Below are 13,431 nucleotides of genomic sequence, written 5' to 3'. Positions count from 1 at the left end.
CCCCCCCCCCGACCTTTCCACATCCCAACCCCCGTCTTAACAGGGTGCCCTATTTGGCCATCCCCTTTGCCGGCTGAATGCAACCCCTTCGCTTTCCTTACAAGGGCTGTGGAGCCCCGAGTGTTTCGGACGGCTGTGACTTTTTACCTTCCCTACTCCATTAATGGCCTCACGGCTACTCGATGGCGTGAAGCCGACCAAATAAGGACAAGGTGCCTGGCTGGTCCCTCCGGAGCCCGAGAGCGACACCGCCACTCCGCCGGGTATAAATGGGTGGCGCTTCCCTCCAGCAAGACCCAGCTGGCGCTTCACAACCCCCGCGCAGAGAGTGTTGAGCCGGTGAGTAACAACAGCGCAGCTGACCGTCCCCGCTTCTACCCGTCGGCGCGAGAGGCATGTGAGGAATGACCGGGATGGGGAGCGGGGGGGAAGGAGAGAGCGTTGCAAATCGGGCCCACCATGGCAGCGGTTGCAACGAGGCTGCACTCAGGGTAGCCAAAGCGACCGCTAGAGGAACGAAAACCTCAGCTCTCCACAATCCTGTCGCACATTTCGGTTGGATCGGGATTTCCATCCAAAGGGTTCGGGAAGAGATGGCGGTCACACGGGCTGCATTTTAGAAGATCCCGGCGCCCGAGGTTTTGTAGGGTTAGGAAGTAGTGTCCGTCCGTCCGTCCCGCGGTTTCCCGCCATTTCTTTGCGCTCTAATAGAGGCAAAAGAGCTGCCTGCGCCTTAGACTTTTTCCTCCCGGTTTTTGCGCTGAGCGGCGCTAAATTTGCCAAGTTTTACTACTACTACTACTACTACTACTAATAATAATAATAAAGTTGGAAGGGACCTTGGAGGTCATCGAGTCCAACCCCCTGCCCAGGCAGGAACCCTACACCATTTGAGACAAACGGCTGTCCAGTCTCTTCTTAAAAACTTCCAGTGTTGGAGCCCTTTGTTATGGGAAAGAAACATAAAGTCTCTCCCCCCCCAAAATGCTAAAGGTATTTCCTGCATTCCGACTCTACCAAAGTAGGAAGGCACAACCCAGATTCCGTTGTGCCTTCAAAGTATGAAGGAAGGACTTGGGCTGCGGGTGGGGGACGTTCAACGGGGAAACTTCTTTCGCAGCCCGGGGGTTCTGCTACCGACACACACACACACCCTCCCCAGTAACTGGCGGCGACTTCGAGTGGGTTTTAGACAATCCAGCAAGGCGGGTTGCTGAAGCGACGGGTCGAACGCGCCGCTAAAAGGCTTCTTGGACCTGCAGCAGCCGGAGCGAAAATCGTCCGGGGGCGCGCGCCTGGAGTCCGCACAGTAACAAGATCCACGTGCAGCCGCTCGAACGGGCGAATTGAGGATGCGTAGCCAAAGTGGGGTGGGACTTCCCCCGGCTCATCCTTGTTAAGTGCGCGCCCTGGCAGGGAAAACAGCCTCTAATCCCGCGTTGCCTGAACGTCTTTCTGCCGAAGCAACTTGTACGTTTACTGCTGGTTCGGGCTTAGAGGAAAGAGTTTCTAGAGCAGTGTTTCTCAACCTTGACCATTTTAAGGCATGTGGACTTCAACTCCCAGAATTCCACAGCCAGCAATGCTGGCTGTGGAATTCTGGGAGTTGAAGTCCACATGCCTTAAAATTGTCGAGGTTGAGAAACACTGTTCTAGAGAGATTGCTGGGGGGGGGGGGGCAAAGGGAGAACTTACCTAACTTTGGGGAGTCTGGCCGGTAGGCGGAGCCCCCTTCAACCTTGCCGCCAAGCGATGATGAGTCTTCGCTGATTTTGTATTTTGCAGCTCCCGCTTTCCTTTCCAAGATGTGTGACGACGAAGAGACCACCGCGCTGGTGTGCGACAACGGCTCAGGTTTGGTGAAAGCGGGCTTCGCGGGAGATGATGCCCCCCGAGCCGTCTTCCCTTCCATTGTAGGCCGCCCTAGGCACCAGGTAAACGCTCTCTGGGCGCTTCCAGGAACAGCAAAAGTGGAATAGATGGACCAGGTGTTTTAAACACTGTGATTCAAGTGTATGGTCCAAGCGCCATACGATGCACAGTGTTTCTTGTCTTCCTCCTTCCCCCAACCCAGCATCCATTCCCACTTTGCTTCTTTAAATCATACTTGGCTCCAGTAAATATTTTGATTTCTCAGCCCAACACAGATTCCATTGTGCCCTCCATTTCTTTCCATCAGTATCTGTCTATCTACTATTCTTAATTTTTATTATTTTATTTTATTATTGTTAATTTATTAAGAATGTTGATTACAATAGTAAAATCCACTACAAGCTAAACTTAAAGCAATAAGGAAAAGGAATAAAAATGCAAAGAAAAATAAGATGAAAGAAAAATAAGAGCATAATAAAGAGAAAAATATCTAAAGAAGTTACTTTTAGCCTTCAAGAAGTATAAACAAATTTAGTAACTCTTCACAGTCTCTAAAGTTACATGTATCTGTTTATCCCATATCCCATCTCTTCTCTCTAAATAAATCAATAAAGGATAATTTTTTTAGTACTTGTGTCATAGAAAGTCCATAAAGTGTAGCCAGAAGTAACAACATATCATATTTTAATATTGATCAAATAAAGCAACTATACATTCCTTTTATTTTTAACAGTCTTAATTGTTAGTTCAGCCAAATATTGTTATAGGATTTGATTTTGATTCATTTCTGCCATTCCACAGAGTTCATCAAGATTTTAGCTCTTCTGTAAATCCAGGAAAGTAAAATTATCCACATTTGTCCCTTTTAAATTTCCCTTTTAAATTTGAAACCTTAGCCAATTTATTTTGTAGAGCCAGTGAAACATCCTTTTCTAAATCATTCTCTTGGCCTCTCAGTTGTAAATCCTCTTGAAATACCATTTCTATTCTGTCAGATAAAATCTGTTGCAATATTTCTTCAATATCATTTTTTGAACATTATTTATAGAAGCAGAGATCATTACTGACATTGTTGATATTGTGGCTATTTTCTGATTCTATTCTTCAGAAGTCTCTGATATTTTTATTGCACCATCTTGCAATAAGATTATATATATCTAATCTTATTAAAATTATTTATCTAAGTTATGTCTTGTAAAAATAAACTTGATCTATTTCCCATGAAAAGCTGATTGTACTTTATTAATTCCAAAATCTTATTGTAGAAATTTAAATATTCCAATTTTATCTGGACCTTTAGTCCATTTAAAACTTTCTAAGATACTGTTTATTTCAGATTCTTTAAATTCTTAAACTTATGGTTAAGATTTTCTTTCATTCAGAATTGAAGGCGGATTTACAAAGGGTTTTCAAACTTGTCGGTCTGAAGGTCTCTAATAACTTAGCACTACTTAATGAGCAATTTCCAAAAGTGATTAGAAAATGAGGTTTGTGACCTTAGTGTCCTTTGAAAGTTTCTGCCATGGTTGCAAACAAGATGACTAATCCCATCATTTCTCAGTGCTCGGTGCTGAAGTCCACAGGAAAGCACTGTCCTATAGTCTTCTTGGAGTACACATGGGCAATCTCCTATCCTCACCTTTCTCTTTTTCAATCTGTTGCATCTTTCTTCCCTTTTTCCATAGCATTTTTGCTGCATTTCTTTTTCCCTTCCCACCTTTTCTCAAAATCATAAACATGTGAACTTCACCAGTTTGTAGCAAATGCTAATCCTCTCTAAAAAAACCACAATCTTGCATTCCTTAAACTCTTTTTATTTTTTTTATTACAACAATATTGTAATTGGTATTTTTCTTTTTCTTGGAGAAAAGTGTTTAGCTTCAGGCTATTTGGTCATATAAATAGGCTTTAGGATCTCTTGCAATGCTACACTTTCATTTTTGTAGCAGAAATTGCAATAATGTGCAAATTTAACCCAGGGCATTTTTTTCCTTATTGAAAATGTAATGTAAGAATACACGCTAATAACTGCACCCAGTTCACATAAAGGGAAAATCCAAATTTTATATTGGAGCAATGCCTTTATAAGGGCTAAATCAAAAAATCTCACAGACTTCAAAGTTAGTGAATACAAATTCAGGATTTAGAAGTGAGTCTGCACTGCTGAGTCTGTAAAACCCATTTGCCAAAATCAATGGGTTAAGGGGGTGGTGTGGAAATATTTCTGAAGGTTGCAGACTGAATAAATTACTAGTAAGTGCTGCAGGGATCAGATTTTGAGTGAAAGACGGAATGCTGACCATCACTGGTTTGGAAGTGCAGAGGTTTGCTTTTTGTGTTTGAGAGAGTAAGAAAAAATCTACCAAATTATACCTCATAGTGTTACTTTACCCTCATGTTACATATCTTTAATGGCCAACCAAAAGAATGAAACATTTATATGTACATTAGATTCAAGGATCTACATACAGAAGTCAGTGGTTTCATGCTGTGTATTTACAATTTCCCAACCTCATACCCATAGATGTATTAGAATTCAACAGCTACACTGGTGAGTTATTACTGAAGTGTAAACACACATGGAGGGTGTTTGGTGGAGAAAGATGATGGTATCAGGTTTCTGAATCCATGGCATTGTTTTTCATGTCCCTTCTGCCTTTAGGGTGTTATGGTTGGTATGGGCCAGAAAGACTCTTATGTGGGTGATGAAGCACAGAGCAAGAGAGGTATTCTGACTTTGAAATACCCCATTGAACATGGAATAATTACTAATTGGGATGACATGGAAAAAATCTGGCACCATACTTTCTATAATGAACTGCGTGTTGCCCCTGAAGAACATCCCACCCTGCTCACAGAAGCTCCTCTGAATCCCAAAGCCAATCGTGAGAAGATGACCCAAATTATGTTTGAGACCTTCAACGTGCCTGCCATGTATGTGGCAATCCAAGCTGTTCTCTCCCTCTATGCTTCTGGACGTACTACAGGTAAAAAAATAAATTGTTTTCCTCAGATTCTTCCCTTGAGCACTGACCCAGTAAATACTTAAATTAGGGCTAGACAACATGCTTCTCTCCCTTCTCTTTCTTTTTTCAAACTACAACTACAAATCCTTTAGTATTGGCCATTTTGGGTGGAGCTGATAAATTAAATTCAAAAGCCACCAAAAGGCATCAGGTTGCCTAATATACATGTAGTCCTTGACTTACAACATTTTGTTTAGTGACCGTTTGAAGTTACAGTGGCACTGAAAAAAGTGACTTACGACCTTTTTTCACACTTATAACTGCATCCCCCATAGTAGTGTGATCAAAATTCAGATGCTTGGCAACCGACTCATATTTATGACCGTTGCAATGTCCAAGGGTCATATGATCATCTTTTGTGACCTGACAAGCATTGTCAATGGTGAAGCCAGAGTGACTTAACAATCATGTTACTAACTTTAAAGAAAGTGATTCCCTTAACAGCGATGGCAAGAAAGATTGTAAAATGAGGCAAAACTCATTTAAATGTCTCACCTAGCAACATAAATTTTGGGCTCAATTGTAGCCCTTAAGTAGCACTGTCTCTGAGGTGCTAAACCAGTTCATTTCATTATTTGAGGCAGCTTTCCCTAATGGACAGAATTTCAATTCATTTCATGAAGGAAACCATATTTCTTCATTTAATGGGTGGATTAGAAAAATGCCTGTGGGGGTCAACGTTGCAGATGACACTTGTATAATGCAGAATTAAATTCAAAACAAAAATGTAAAATCTCAGATTTCAGCATTCTCGCAGCTGATTATGAACGGTGGTACTATTTAATTTTTTAAAAATAGTACCAACCAATGAAATGATACAACTCTTGGAAGTTTAATTGCTTCAAATAATTAGCATTTCTTCATTTCCTGCAAATTCCCTTGGACATTATAATGATTACAGTGACTTAATATCATATTGATTTAGAGAGAATGCCCCTATCCTTCACTTTTGAGAAACTGATGTCTGAATACTACAACAGATAATCACCATAGTGGCAGCTCAAATATATTCATATTTTAAAATTATCTTAAGAGGAAAGGCATAATCCTTTAATGAACACTGCTTGCTTACCATTGAGAACAGCATTAAGTAGAAATTGTAATTTACACATGAAAGGAAGGGCAATGTGGTCCACTTCACTGAACCAGAAGTGCAGTTGTGCTATGTATAACATGGGCAATTATTGCACATAGGAGGTATTTTCATATAAAGCTATAATAGACACAAGCCCATTTCTCTGCTACTTTTCTACAGTTTCAAAAAATAGTATTTCCTATTTCCTGTGCTCAGCATCTAAAATAAAGAATATCACACCCCTATCCCTCCTCATCTTGAAAAGATGGAAAAACCACTGGTTTACCATATTTCAAACACCCATATTAATTACTCTCTTTCATATATTAAGGTAGCATCTGAAGTAGTTATTGATCCTATATGATCTCATGCTATTTGGATCTCATAGCAGCTCTTCCTGCCTAGGTCCCTCGTAGATGTGTGAATTTCCAAATCAGAATTGTCACCAAAAAGCTATGGTGGCTGGAGAATTCTGAGAGTTTAAGTGCTGTCAAGTTTAAATCAGGTTAAGGAAGGGTGCCTTATAACAGGGGTCCCCAACCCCCAATCTGTGGACTGGTACCGGGCCACGGCATGCCAGCAACTGGGTCGCACAAACAAGCAAAGTCCCATCCATGGGATACAGGCAGCACACAAAACCACACACCCTCCGGTACATGGAAAAACCTCTCCACGTAACCAGTTCCTGGCGCCCAAAAGGTTGGGGACTTCTGCCTTATAACATATTGGAGACTGCCAATATGTTGGGCTAATTAGTGTTAGGAATGTCTTTGAAAATTTTATAGTCAAACCATTGTTGAGCTCAGTCAAAAGACAAAGTTTCCCTCAAACTGAGCTTAGCTTTTGATGGATATGGACAATTTGTGTTCTTGATAACAATAGCATGGACATTATTTGCTATTGCTTCATTTCTGATGATGATGATGATGATGATGATGATTTTACTTCCCAGCATAGTCTATACAGTTAGAACTTTATGGTGGTCTCCCAGCTATGCACTAACCAGTCTAATCCTACTTAGCTTTAAAAGATAAACCAAGTTTAACATGCTGCCAATAAATGTACTCAAATGCCCTTGATGATCTCCTGTGACTGCCATCGTCTCATCTTCTTATCATATATGTCAGTTAAATAGTCTAATAGATTCAGCTGAGATCAAAGCGAGTGCCCTAGTAGGAGGGATTCAGGCAATAGATTCCACTTGTGTGATACTAGACATTAAGATATTGCAGGATGATGTGGTGAGACCATGAAAAAAGTACCACTGTTGAATATATGTCAAGGATCTGTGTGCATAAAACATGGGAACTTAAAGAGAATTGTCATCTATAATAGACAAATTTAAGAGTGTATCCCCGTATTAGAAATAACTAGTTCAGATTCAGCTGAATGACACAAACACACTGTTCTGCTAAGTTCTTTGTTTATTAAAATGCGACATCATCAAATTACTATGGGAAGACTATAATCCAGTGAAGCCATTTTAATTCAAACTTGGTTCAAGAAAGAATTAAGATCTACAGTTGGCTGATGTTAAGAAAATATTCCCTTTAGCATTTCAACTTGTAAGACACTAAGAATTACTGAGGAAGATTATGTTTCATGCTTATCTGTCACATCAGACTTTAATTGCACATTCTCATTGCGTATTGATTTTTTTCTGTTCTGTTCACCTAACCTGCGTCTGGAGAGATTGCATGACATGTGCAAGAACATTTTTTTAAAATGCTGACATTATAACAACTTGGGCATTTCTGTTTTACAGGTATTGTCCTTGATTCAGGGGATGGAGTCACGCACAATGTCCCTATCTATGAAGGTTATGCTCTTCCACATGCTATTATGCGTCTGGATTTGGCTGGCAGGGACCTGACTGACTACCTCATGAAGATTCTGACAGAACGTGGCTATTCCTTTGTAACAACAGGTAATTACAGTTCAAAGTTACTTTGACTAACGTTTATGCATCTGAAAAGGGAATTCAAAAAGTTACTGTTAATATGTATTTATATAGTTGAGTATACACATAGGCTCAGAAGTAGAATTTTCAGTGTCGTATCAAATTAAAAAGTTGTGTGGGATCTAGATTCAGTCATATTTAAAGCATAACTGTTGAAACTAGTTCATCATGACTGATTCTAGCCTCATTTTTTAAAAATATAATTTTTATTGGATATTTTACATGAGTAGAAATGCTCTCTTAAGTTATACCACAATGTGAATTTTAATCCTTTTAACCACATTTTCCCCATTTATTCATCTCTATATTATAACCAAAATTCTTAAGCCATTTGATATTTCACTCTTTAACTTATACTTCTTCCATTTCAAACTCAACAAAAGTTTATACATTTTAGTAATCTCATGTTCATTATTTTTACACAATTTGATTTCAAATTCTGTCTTACATTGTTCAATTCCAGTTGCCCTTCTATCTGTGTTAAATATTTTTATTAATGCATATGAAACCATCAAAAATAAATTACTCTGCAGTCCATTGTTCTCTTTTAACTTTTCGATTTTCCTACATTTACCATTTCTCTCTGTCTGCTGTTTCTTTTTTTATAAAAGAAACCATTAAAGATATTTTAGGGCACAGCCTAAGTTTATAACTATTGCATATTCTTATTAAGGCACTTCTAACATTATGGTTTTTAAAATCTACGTAAAGTTTAATGTTATCCTACCATACACTATTGGTTCTAATCTCATTGATTTAATTGTATCTATTTTAATTAAATATAGTCTAACATATAACTTACAACTCAAATATATTTTTGTGTGTGTCCATACAAATATGCTGCTTGATTTTTTTTTTAAAAAACTCCCTTTACATTCTTTATTGACGCATTTCATTATTTGATGCTTAACAATGCCCCATAAGATTAATCATTAAATTAAGTCACATAAATAAATACAATGGAATTATTTAAATGTTTTCTATAACTGGAGCCACCACACTGTACTTTTCTCCTCTTAAATTCTGTTCCTATACTTTCTATTTGCTTCTGCATAATCTCTATTTCTCCATAATTTTTTTCCTCGTCATCAGTTATGGTGAAACCCCTGTATCTGATCCAACTTCTAAGCAGCTTGAAAAAAAAATATCCTGAGGATATATTGAAAGACTAATGACCAAACTGAACTATGGGGAGAGGATTTTGAACCTCAGTTTTGCTTGCCTTTTCCTTAGCCTTTGTCTTTTCCTTCTTTCTAAGCATTTTTGGTTTTGTCTTTACAGCTGAACGTGAAATTGTCCGTGACATTAAGGAGAAATTATGCTATGTTGCTCTGGACTTTGAGAATGAAATGGCTACTGCAGCCTCCTCTTCTTCGCTAGAGAAAAGTTATGAGTTGCCTGATGGACAGGTCATCACAATTGGGAATGAGCGTTTCCGCTGTCCAGAAACCCTCTTCCAGCCATCATTTATTGGTAAGGAATTTTTTTACATGGAAGTTTTAGCTTGAAGTTACTTTGGTCTTGTCTGTCTGGCTGGCTGACCATATTAAACTATTATTAGGGGCCATACTGCAATAAATCAAAAGACAGGGCAGAAATTAAATTAAATTGAAACAAATACAACTCATAGAACTACTCCACATGTATTTAAACCACTTTCTCCTACAGCAACATTAAGAAATATTTTGAAATAACTGTTGGAGGAGCTATGGATGTTGGACTCAACACACTGGGAAGAACCACAAGTGGCTTTGCAGCCTCAGGCTATATATTTGTATACAAAAGGATGAGAAAGTAGAAGATAATCTTTCTAAGAAGAGAAGTCCATGAGTTAGTGTACAGCTGATTAGGAATCTTGTCTTGTGTACCCAATCTACCTATATTATACACACTGTTGGAGGGATGTTTGAGTACTATTGTTGACTACAATTAATTCAGGGCATTTCCCTGATTCCAGGACTCACTGCATCTCTGTACCTGCAATAGAGACATCTGTTCTGGGCACAGGTGGCATCATTTTATCATTGTAATATTTTAAAACTATCTTGCAAATGTGATGAACAGGATTGACCTTTCTAATTTTTAAAACAAAGAAACATAAACCAATATAACAGTGAAACTGGCTACCAGCAGCTGTTGCTGGAGAGCTCCCATTCCATATAGCCAAACAATTTTTAAAAATCCTACGTTCAGTTACTATTTTTGGAATGCATTTGCCTCCTGTGTGGAATTATTGCAGCAATGCCAATAAATAAGTTTGTCAGAAGCATAACAGCTCTCATTTTGATCTTAATTACTTACATTGAAATTACTCAGTCAGCGATTTGAGAATTCTCTTCAACAGCAAAATAAAAAATAATAATTCTTGAGCACATCTTTATCTCTGGCCGTCTCTCTACTTCAACATACAATGTGACTATTATCATAAATTAATACATAAGCCAAGAATGTCTGCCAAAGGCACAAATTCCTTTCCTTTTGTGGTACAAATGACTTCATACATGGTTACGCTGCTTTGGGTATAAAGGTATATATATTTAAAAAGCACAAATAACTTTGAAATACAGTTTGGTTTAGTAGTTTAACCTTGACTATATTCAAGAGAAGAATTCTAGCCTGGCATAAATGTGCTTAAAAGGGCTAAATCTTTTTATCTCTCCACAGTGTTGAATTTAGAATGGCAGTCTTAACTGTGTCAGATCCATTATGTTGCTAATCTCAAAGTGAAGCTGAATATCCTTAAAAATATGGTTTTATTAACATGGCATTATGGCTTGGATATGTGTATTGTTTCATTTTTGGTTTATTTTGATTTCAGCGTGGCCATCTTGTTTAATTGTAGTACATTTTAGAAGGTCAATTTATATAAAATCAGGTAAAATGGAAAAAAAATATATTGGAGCAGTCCCTAGGACTTGTATCCTGCGATCACTTAATGGCCCAGAGTTTTTTTTTTTAAAAGCAAGTGTAGATTCATATTCTTTGCAACTGATGATGCATCAAATCTTTCTAATACAAGCCTTGTGGATTTAGGAGCAGTTGTTCATCAGCTGTTGCCTTGTTATGGATCTAATTTCAGTTCACTTTAAGATGCCACCTGTCAACTAATACATTGGAATGTAACCCTTGAATTTGTATTTCTGGTGTAAGTTTTTCTTATGCTCAATGCTAAGCTTCTGTTCATACCTTCATTTTTTGCCTTCCTAAATACAATCTTGACTTTTGCTCCATACAGCAGAGATAGCTGCATCGAATGATGCAATACACGAAATAGAAAAACAGATAGCAAAAATTATCTTATATAAATTGCTTGTATAAATAACTGGCTCTATGTGAAAATCTCTGATCTACATTTTTTTGTCAGAACAAAAGCAAAACAAAATCCTTCCTTCCAAATTTACTTGGACTTAGATCAGGTGTGATTTAAGAAAAGGAGTTAATTCCCAACCTTTTTGGATTCAAAGGTTGCGTAATACATTTTGTGGAAGAGTGAGGGCTGCAAAGTAGATGATGCCTTGCAACATATGCAGACATGGCTGGGTTTTTAAGGAGACTTTGGGAAAGATTTTTGCCTCTTAATAGTGGCATGCCTTCTTAAGACTTACATGTGCATCCAGCTTTCAAGTGGTAAAAATATGCAGTCACTTTTCTGAAATTGCAAAAAAAGGGGCATCTATAACCACTGAGTCCAGGAATTCCATATGGCTATATGTGTGTGGCCTGCTCATGCCTAATGTATTAATTCTGCCTTCTATTTTTTATAGAAAATTCTTATTTGATAAATGCTTTTTTATTTTTACATTTTTTTTGTATAGCCTTCTGCTATTAATAATGCTCAAGAATGTTGTGATTCCTCTATACTTCATTGGTCAATAGCCTATCAATATTCATTTCTTTCCAAGGTATGGAATCTGCTGGCATTCATGAAACTACCTATAACAGCATAATGAAGTGTGATATTGACATCCGTAAAGATCTGTATGCCAACAATGTACTCTCTGGTGGAACTACCATGTACCCTGGCATTGCTGATCGAATGCAGAAAGAAATCACTGCTTTGGCTCCCAGCACAATGAAAATTAAGGTGTGAGAATTTGTTTCATATACCAAACTTCCAAGTCCCTGGGAAGTGTGCTCTTGAAGAGATTAAAGTAACTTTGTGAGAGTCCTAACTAAAGGTTCAATAAAATCTACAGCCAGTGCTTCTCTAGGGTTAGAACTGTTTTACTGAGCAATGCTCTTCTCCACGGCCTTAGAATGGAGAAACTTTCAAGTTTAAAGAATGTATTTATTGGAAAGGAAGATTTTTCTCTTTCCACTTCCTAAAAAAAAGTCCTAACAGTCCATTTGATAATAAACAAGAATAACTAAAAATGTACCCCCTATATTGCTTTGCCAGCTCAAGTAAGCAAGATATACTCTTTCTTCACCAAGGTTTTCATAATTCTTCTACCCAGGTCAGAATTCAATTGTAGAATTTTAGTACAATTTGTGCACTGATGTCTCACTGTTAAGAAGTCATTGCTGTTAGAAACAAATTCAACAAAGTTATGTTGCTTAGAAACCTAGATTGATGTAGCTCCTTCTGAAATCTTGTTTATTTTCTCCATTTAGATCATTGCCCCCCCTGAGCGAAAGTACTCTGTCTGGATTGGAGGCTCCATCTTGGCATCTCTTTCAACCTTCCAGCAGATGTGGATCAGCAAACAGGAGTATGATGAGGCTGGTCCATCTATTGTCCACCGCAAGTGTTTCTAAGCATCTTCCCATACCTTTTGCCACAAATTACCCACTCAGGATGACGTGCTTCTTGAAGTATTTTTTTTTCCAGTAATCCTTGCTGAACTAGGTTCAGTTATAATGTACAGTTTGTTTACACATGCCCGTGCAATTTATTATGCTTCTTTGAATATTTATTGCTTTATAAATAAACAAGATCTGGGATTTGCAACCTAAATATGTTATATAGTCTGATTTTTTTAAAAAAAAATATACCTGATGATAGCATATTTAAAAAAAAACAGTAGTATTAATGTAAGTAAAATACATAGACAGGAATGACAATTAGTTTTTTGTTAAATCACTAGAATTTAAAAAGGGTGAAAATTCATAAAATCCTTAAAAATCACAGATCTCTATTCCTTTTATACATTGTCTCCTCTCATGAATTGTATTTATTTGTCAAACTTTTAAACCAATTTCAGCTAACCTCTGTTACCGTCCAGTGGTAGACTGGAGATTTATATTTTAGTTCTATTGTTGATATTGAAAAGCATCCTTTTGTATTTGCATGCATAACTTCACACACAGAGTTTTTGAAACCAGTCCCTTCAAATACATAGATTTATTGGAAAACGGTCTGTTCTATGAGTTTTTGCAAGTTTTTATTTGGAGCTATCCAAGAAAAAAAAACCCTATTCTTTTCTCAACCTGCCTTGAAGAAGTATTTCACAAACTAAACTAGGCAAAAGATGGAATAAAAGTCAATGGAGCCTATT

At 37.8% G+C, this 13,431-nt stretch overlaps 1 protein-coding gene across 1 annotated transcript; it reads left to right on the top strand.

Moving 5' to 3' along the window:
- The first annotated feature begins 303 nt into the window (after positions 1-303).
- LOC107299881 (actin, alpha cardiac muscle 1) lies at positions 304-12,894 on the top strand. The gene is made up of 7 exons (XM_015829222.1): positions 304-339; positions 1,786-1,934; positions 4,535-4,859; positions 7,739-7,900; positions 9,215-9,406; positions 11,836-12,017; positions 12,548-12,894. The coding sequence occupies exons 2-7, from the start codon at positions 1,806-1,808 to the stop codon at positions 12,689-12,691; spliced, it is 1,134 nt and encodes a 377-aa protein (XP_015684708.1). The 5' UTR covers positions 304-339; positions 1,786-1,805; the 3' UTR covers positions 12,692-12,894.
- Positions 12,895-13,431: the final 537 nt, after the last annotated feature.

Source organism: Protobothrops mucrosquamatus, unplaced genomic scaffold, assembly GCF_001527695.2.
Source record: "Protobothrops mucrosquamatus isolate PMUCROS unplaced genomic scaffold, P.Mucros_1.0 scaffold5658, whole genome shotgun sequence".
NCBI lineage: Eukaryota > Metazoa > Chordata > Lepidosauria > Squamata > Viperidae > Protobothrops > Protobothrops mucrosquamatus.
Note: the sequence above shows the minus strand (reverse complement) of the source record. Positions and strands in the feature narration are given on the sequence as shown.